At 37.6% G+C, this 8,224-nt stretch overlaps 1 protein-coding gene across 2 annotated transcripts; it reads left to right on the top strand.

The window, feature by feature from the left end:
• Positions 1 to 1,477: 1,477 nt before the first annotated feature.
• On the top strand, positions 1,478 to 8,082 carry rnaset2 (ribonuclease T2). 2 transcript variants are annotated; one of them, XM_046384727.1, is made up of 10 exons: positions 1,478 to 1,635; positions 2,840 to 2,917; positions 3,269 to 3,323; positions 5,084 to 5,133; positions 5,276 to 5,333; positions 5,613 to 5,677; positions 6,129 to 6,242; positions 6,446 to 6,491; positions 6,623 to 6,697; positions 6,826 to 8,082. In XM_046384727.1, the coding sequence occupies exons 2-10, from the start codon at positions 2,847 to 2,849 to the stop codon at positions 7,018 to 7,020; spliced, it is 729 nt and encodes a 242-aa protein (XP_046240683.1). In that variant the 5' UTR covers positions 1,478 to 1,635; positions 2,840 to 2,846; the 3' UTR covers positions 7,021 to 8,082. The 2 variants fall into 2 exon arrangements, with proteins under 2 accessions (XP_046240683.1, XP_046240694.1); XM_046384738.1 differs by lacking the exon at positions 1,478 to 1,635 and adding an exon at positions 1,767 to 1,820.
• Positions 8,083 to 8,224: the final 142 nt, after the last annotated feature.

An 8,224-nucleotide genomic window follows, 5' to 3' on the forward strand; every position in this document is an offset into this window, starting at 1 on the left:
TGAAGTACTATACTCCAACAAGGAGTGACAAGCTCACTTTAATTCCTTCCATACCACAATGGCATGGTTTCCGAATAATAACATATATTTTAGACAGCATTTTAGAGAATACAGAACCACAATTTCACTTTCTGACAACCAATTTTTATTTAATGTTGCAACAGAGACACATATAGAGCTGTACATACATGTTACATGCATTTAAACATTCTAGCTGTACTTAAGACAGTACTGAAGTCTCTCCCTCTCCAAGATCTTTCCCCATATGCACTCAGAAACATCTTGAGACGCCGTGTCGCATGCTGAACTTTGGCCAGTGCCTATTTATAAAACTAGCTACAGTTACAGCTAGACTATTCCTGACATGGTGGAGAAGCTGTGAAACGCATTTCACATCTGAGGCGAAATCATATGATGGTATTACATGGTGTTTCCTTTGAGAAAAGAAAGAGAGAAATAGAGAGAGGCAGGGACTGTGTGATGTGTGAGTAATATAGACAAAAGAATGTAAAAGAAAGCAACAAAGAAGACAGAAGACAAGACGACAACAAAAAAGGACAGGGCAAATGATTTCATAAAAAATATACTAATTAATTGTTGTAATTGTCTGAACACTTCAGAAACATGTGAGTGAACACACTTGTATGTGTGTGTTTGTGTGTGTGCGTTTGCGTTTGCACACACACACATGTGAAAAACAGAACTGACTCCTGTGTTTGAGAAGAGCCCTCTGTTGGTCATGTGGCATACACTGTAACCAAAGCTCAGCAATAACTTAAGTACATTATGTTTCTGGTTGACAGCAAGTCATTGTTAAGCCAGGGCTCCGGGGTAATGAGGTGGTGTTAAATTTTCAGGATGCTGACACCGGAAGAAATGGAACTAAAAAATGAAATTGTATTTACACCTTTCCTTTATGATCAAACTCTGCTTCTTGTGAAGTGAATATTATTAATTTTTAACTTTCCAGGCAACAAATTTTGACATTTCAGTGCCTGGAGACATTGCAAGATGAATATTCTCTCATTTTAGTTTCCTGACATGCTTAATTTCATAATGAGTCATTATTTAAAAGGAACCTCTGGGCATTTCGTACATTTAATAAGTTAGGCCTGTCTGATTAACTATAAATTATTAATTGTTAGTACAAAGCACTTTGCAAAGTGAAATGTCTTTCTGAATGAAGTGGATTGTTTCTCTTTTTAGACCCTTTGAATACAACACTTCCCGCAAAAAATCATGGAGTAACTTTATTTCTTTAAAATTAATCTGTGGTTTGAACCAAAATGTGACCACTACTGTTCCTAAATTATGCTGTGTAAACTGTCTTCAAAAGGGACGATTATTAATTTCTACAACAGCTAACGTGCTTCCAAAATCCCATGACGAGACTTAAGGGGAAGTAGCGTGCGGTGGGATCCGGATATTAAAACAAGCCACCCATCCGATCACGTGATGACGCAGAGCGTCTACGGCGCTCACGATTGGCTGAGCAAACAGACTGGTCGTGAAGCAAAGGTTCGTGGATATAAACAACAGTTCCACAGTACGACATCCAGTAACCCTAGTTAAACTAATGGTATACTGTGCGTCGTCCGAGTAACCATATTTTCTTTGCAACATATCCGATACAAGGTGAGATCAATTTGACACATTATATTTATTTAAACCAACGGTTGTTCGGTCAAAACTGAAGTTTTGTGTCACCCTGTCTTCTCTGAATGCGGGGTGCCATAAACTGGTCAGTGTCTCTCATAACTGAAGGAACAAAGTCTTACGTGGACTGGCTTGACCGCAGTGAATCCGTCCACTCCAGCGAGGTGACTGAAATTGGTTAAAGTGAGAACAGTCTGAGGGTGAAACGGAATGTAGCGAATTTAAAGTTCGGTTATTCGGTTGAGTCATGTTTACGTTAACGTCTCACAGTACTTTGAGTCTTTAGCTTAGCAACGTTATCACAAGTTTAGGTACGTACAGTAGCTTCAAAGTTGCTCCCGTCACCCTCTAAGTTACAACTAGGCCAGACCTTTTCCCAAAATGTATTCCAGAGCTGTCCCATAATCATAGAAGTTTTAGCTATTTCATTCCCAGTGTGCTGGTGTTAGCGTGGTATTGTGGCACAGTATTTTTCCGACTGTTGCTGCCCTGTTACAACCGCCCTGCTGCGTAGGGAGCCTCTGTGTTTGTAGTGTTTTGCAAGTAGACGAATACGTGTTTGGCACTGGTTCTTGCTGACTTTGTCGCTTGTAGCAGGGCACGGTTCACAGAAAGTGCCTGGTGTTGTAGTGCCGTAAACTGGTCAGTGTCTGTAATGGTAGAGGGAGCTTCAGCCCGAGGCGTGACACAGAAGTGCACATTTTAGCACAGTTAAAGAGATATCTGTCTTCTGATAATCGTTATTGTCCGTGTCAGAATTGGGTCATTTTTTCTTTATTTTATGTCATTATATCAGTTGTTGCGTTCATGACTGGTGTAATTTAGGGCACCTTTTTTGGGGGGTATTATGTAAGCTGATGTGAGCTTTCAAACGCAGTTGTTGTCATTGGTTATGCATTTGATGTTTATTTATAAAGGTTTTTGTTGATTGTCTAATTAAACTGTCACGAGGTTCTCATTACCACTCACTTCCTCCAGTTAAAGCCACTACATGTTTTTCCACTGTGCTGATGTGCCCGTTCTTCTCCTTTAGTGAACCAGTGTTGTTATACGCAGTTTCATAGAAATCCATTGTTATGGAACTGTACTTTGACGATAATACATGAATTCCTCACAGACTCAAATGTTAGAAATTCTTCGCTCTGGGTGTTGTTGTAATCTGTTATCTTCTTTGCCCCTTCAGGGCAGACATGAGGTTCTGCTGTCCTCTTCTGCTCTGCCTGGCAGCAGCCCTGTCCTCTGCCTTTGTGATTTCACCTCCGTAAGTACAGCAAAATTCTAATAAATGACAATAAGTAGTTTAATCAGGTTGTATTTCGTTTGTATTCCTGTAGTGTAGAGTTGCACCTGGTCCCTGGAGGAACGTTGTCGCATTTCACTGTTCACTGTACTAACGTGAACAGCTGAAGTGACAATGAAAAACCACTTGACTTGACTTGAAAAACAATATATATTATTGACAGATGAGTATAATGGTAGCTGGTCTAATGAACCTTTTCTGCTTCTCCATTTCATATGTCTACTAAATAAACATATAGATCAGAATAGACTGTATGGGTAATAAACAAACTGGACTCTGCTTAGAAATTAATATTTGTTTGTGTATTTTTAGACAAATGTGGACCAAACTGATCCTGACCCACCACTGGCCAAGTACCTTCTGTAGTGTGAGTTTCTTCCTGCCTTTTATTTATGTATTTTTAACATTTTAACCTTGTTAAAGGTGCAATTTTTCACTGAACACGATGTCATATTGCTGCAGGAAAAGCAAAAGTAATAATGTTATTAGCACCACCTGTGCTTTTCCTAATGTGACAATTCTAAATATTTGCTGTGAAAAAGTACTGAGTAATTCATTGGAGCATATGCAGATTTGACCCTGTTTACAAACTCTTGCGTTATTGTGTTATTATTTTTATTATTATTATTGATAATAATCCCCTTTAATCCTATCATGTGTTACACAGTTAAGCCACTGAATTCAATAGTCTAATGTTCAACCTAAATAAAATTAGATGTCTACGAGGAAGAAGGTTTTCAGTTTATCACATTTAGTATTTGTCAGCAAGTTTATCGTCATAAACTTTAGTGTGTTTTTATATGCAGCATTCTTAGGCAAGCAATAACATCATATGTGGGGCGGATTAGGTTCATTCCTGCACCAGCAAAGATGATAGCAGTTGTTTAAAATAGGTTCACTGTACCAGAGTCAAAACACGTTTAAAAAAGGGAATGTAATCAGTTATGGTGTTGCGTAGAATGTGCTTTGACAAAGTGAAGGCAGTATGGATAGTTAACAATTATCCAACAACTATGAAAAATAGATTATTAGCATAGTATCCTATCTTAAGAAAATGTTTCCCTCTTGAATGTTACCTATGTAGTGTATCACTAAGTCAGCATTTAATCTTTATATGTCATGTGATGTCTGTGAGTCATGAGACTGTGTGTCACCAATCTGGTTTGATTAGGCAGCATTCCTTTTAGCACATGAGGAGGCATCAAGTCACACCACCAAAACACACATCCTTAATTTTGTGCTTTTTGACTGCATTTTTTCTTGCTTTTTAAGAACTTTTCTTACCAGTTAAACCTTGGAGCGACATGTGCTTTTGTATCATATGTCTGGCTGTGTGTCAGAAGTCAAAAGTTTGATTTTTCAGTAATGTGCGGGTTGGTTTGGTTCAGTTAAGATAAGCGCTCATAGATAATGGATGTATGATTATTTGCTCTGGGTCTCCTATAGCCTAATGATTGAAAAAGTTTCCACTCAAAGCAGAAGTTTTAGAAACTTAGACGTACCAAGACTGAACATGTGTAGATCCTTAATGGGAAGACCATAAAATTGCTGCAGTTCCTCTTTTTAATCAATAGTGTGAAATTCCTCAGTGGTGACAGGAAGAACTTTGTTATTTTCGGTGGCTGGCAAACATAAAATTAAAAAAAGTAACAGCAATAAATACAACATGTGAGACATATTGGATCTGTATCATGTGTTCAATTGATCAGCTGCTTAAGCCTTTTATCAAGTACAATCGTCGTATTTAAATGCTGCCTTAAAAACACATTGAACAGGGTTTTTGTTTTTATGTCATACAAATCAAGACATAAGACATCTCTTTTTTTCTCTCATATTTTTTCCATTATATTTGATATTTCATAGACCAAACACTTAAATGGTTCATCCTACAATAAGGAAAAATAATCAGTAATAGAAAACAATAATTGATTGCAGTCCCAGTAGTGTTTTTATTTGTCTCAACTTTTGTTTTTGATCTTGCACTTCATTTGAGATGGTTGAGGCAGAATTCAGCTCAGTGAGATACTGCCAGCTGAATATTAGGGAATATTTATTACTAACAGAATTAAGTTTTAGGTTTTTGTCTTCAGCTGGAGTAACAGTAACTATTTTTTTTATACATTTCAGATAGAACACTGTCATCCCAACATTAGCTACTGGACACTACATGGACTCTGGTATGTGTATGTGCGGTTTTGAAGAAGAATGTGGACTTAATCTGTGCAGCAAATGGTTCTCAAACCTGTTTCTACTATATCTTTTCTTCTGTTTCTGCAAGAAAGTGACTCAGCTAATTTTGTAAATCTTTCTGTTTTCCAGGCCAGATAAAGGGATTGACTGCAATTCATCATGGCATTTCAACGCTTCTCAAATCGAGGTGCAGCACTTCTTCAGTCTGAATGTGTCTGTAATGGGTGTAACATTCATAAAGTGTAATTACTGAGGAAGGGGCATGAACAGACACTTTGCATTGGTTTTGCACCAATGACACTTGGTAGGACAAAGAAGTATTATAAGTCTATAAATCTTAAGAATAACTACATTAAAAGCTAAAACACTAAAATCTGGCATTAAAGGTAAATTAATGCCTCTTCTTTTTCTCCACTTGGCACACTGGAAAGATAATACAAAACTGTGTTTTGGTGTGTGTTTTCAGGACTTGCTTCCAGAGATGAAGAAGAGTTGGCCTGACTTGCTTCATCCCTTGTCTGCTGGATTCTGGTAGTGGTTTCATTTTTCTCTCTGTCAATCTATAAATGACACTTTTTTAAAGTTTGGCTATGTTCTAGTTTTTAATTTTAGTACTGTACAACTACCACAGTAGTGTTGTCTCACATGACTGCGATGTGTCTTTGTTTTTGTCAGTGCATCCTCAGTAAAAATGACAATATTATAGTTAACCATCACAAACCACAGTATGATATTCTGATATCCCCAAGCTCAAGTCATAAAAAAAGAAAGTTAAGTACAGATCTGACAAGGCTTGGTCAGTAGTATGAGATGTAGCTCCTAACCCCACACTTACCATAAGACATCATGTGTCAGCTACCACTGGTGGCCTCCCTGTGCTCCTGAAATCAGTAATCACAGGCCATATGGAGTTATTTATCAGGTATCAATCTGTACATGATAACAGTCAAACCTATTGCTGCTGCTTTGTCTGCTTCAACAGGAAGTATGAGTGGCACAAACACGGTACATGTGCAGCCAAAGCAGAATCTCTGAACAGTCAGCATAAATACTTCAGCAAGGCACTGGAACTATACCACAAAGTGGATCTGAACAGGTATAGCACATTTTCACACACTCACACACGCTCATTACTGGCTGATGTCCAGATTTCGGGGCTCTTGCTAATCCAGTGCATGTTTGATGTTCACACTCTGGTTCACATAAATCGACTACTGTTGTTTACTCATTTTTAATCACTCTGAATAAAAGCATCAACACTGCAAGGTCTCACATAGAAATCTGTTTGTGTTATTGTAGTATCCTGAAGAGGTTTAACATCACCCCTTCAGAAAAATACTACTCAGTAAGTCTATTTATATTTTGAAATTACGGTATATTTAAACCTCAGATATTAGTGTCATTTAATGAAAATATGTGGCATTAGAGTGTCTCTCACTTTTTTCTTCCGTCTATTCTGAATTTGTCTGTTTGAAGTTTTCACAAATTGAAGGAGCGATAGAGAACTCCTACGGTGCCAAACCAAAGATCCAATGTGCCCATCCATCAAAGGTATGAAAAAATGTATTAAAATATTTAAATCATAATTTGCTGTTTGGAATGTTTAGGTGCATTTTTTGTTTCAGGTATCTGGTTTCAACTGTAAACAGTCTGTTAAATTTACATTTTGGATTTGACAGGATGCTGATGTCCAGGTTTTGGGGCAAATTGAGATCTGTTTTAACCCTGACTTCGCCATCCTGGACTGTGAGAAACAGCTTACCATGGAAACCATATCTAAGGGAGGCTGGGACAAGCCTCTGGCTGTTGACAAAACATCAGGGTTCAGTGTGTGTGACCATGATACACCAGTATACTACCCACCTCTTTCATAAAACACATACACATGCAAAGTGAAATGTGACCCCCAAAAAAAAAAACATACTTCACACACATGCTGTATTATTTGTTTACCAGTCAACTGTACTGTCATTTAGCATGCACACACACTTTTATTTTTCTCAGGTTTCAGGTTGATAATGTTTGTTAAATATATTTCTATGTTATCAGTGCAGTCTGAAAACAGTTTCGAACTGCATGAACATTTTGGCTGGGACAGGTACTTGAAAAAAAAATCACCTATATGTGCATTGTTCTTTTTATACCCTACAAAAACCAGGACACACACACATACACACACACTTGCTCCACTACTACTTAGTGCTTTAATGGAATTATGTCCCTTCCTGACCCCTACTAGTAGATGAATCCGATCCACAGCTCAACAGGAGGCATCATGGTGAGTTCAGGTCAGGCAGATGGGCAGACAGACAGGCAGTTTACTGTCTGTATATCTTGTTGGTACATGAGTGGAGCTTTTTGTCGTTTATTATGAATTCACTATTGAAATGAGGACTTTTTAGACAAGTGCCATCATTTTTAAACTAAAACTGCTGCTTTGCAACAGCATCTACTTCTTTCAGTCATTATAAACTAACGATAGCTATCATCAGCTGCCTTCTGATATTTGCCAAGTACATCAGCCATTTTTTAATGTGCTGTAGGCCTTGTTAGGTCTGTGTCTGCGTTGCTGAAAGAGGTCTCTTAGTGACATTTCTGAGGTTACACAATAGTTTATACACAGTTCCTCTTAGTAGATGAGTCTCGAAACTCTTGACACACCTCATATGCAACACACAAAATATCAACATGAGTTTATTATGCACCATTTTTGCCTGTACAGATAAAATGCTTGCTTGTCAAGGATTTAACACTATTAATCCCCCAATGATTTGTACTGTGATTTGTTTCTGTTGTTTGAGGTTTGGAATCTTTGTGTATAGATAAATGAGTCTAAGCTGAAAGGTGGATGATCATTGTGGACAAATGCTGTAACTGAGGGAAAACATTTGCACTTCGCATCATTTTTTAAATGTCAATAAAACATTCAATATGTAGTCAGTCTGCCTTCTAGTCGTCGTTGAATCATTACGTAACATGCAATATTAATGAAAGTGTATTTATCTGCATTTTTAATTTATGTAATTGAAAGTGAATTCAGCATATAAATAGAGCTTGGTGAATAAATATAGACAGACC

Source organism: Scatophagus argus, chromosome 1, assembly GCF_020382885.2.
Source record: "Scatophagus argus isolate fScaArg1 chromosome 1, fScaArg1.pri, whole genome shotgun sequence".
Taxonomy (NCBI): Eukaryota; Metazoa; Chordata; class Actinopteri; family Scatophagidae; genus Scatophagus; species Scatophagus argus.

Bases quoted from the DNA above. Each gene is read 5' to 3' on its own strand.
- rnaset2 (XM_046384727.1), top strand. From the start codon at position 2,847: ATGAGGTTCTGCTGTCCTCTTCTGCTCTGCCTGGCAGCAGCCCTGTCC. The intron at 5,678-6,128 runs GTAGTGGTTTCA...CTGCTTCAACAG, and splicing joins CCCTTGTCTGCTGGATTCTG to GAAGTATGAGTGGCACAAAC. The intron at 6,492-6,622 runs GTAAGTCTATTT...GTCTGTTTGAAG, and splicing joins CTTCAGAAAAATACTACTCA to TTTTCACAAATTGAAGGAGC.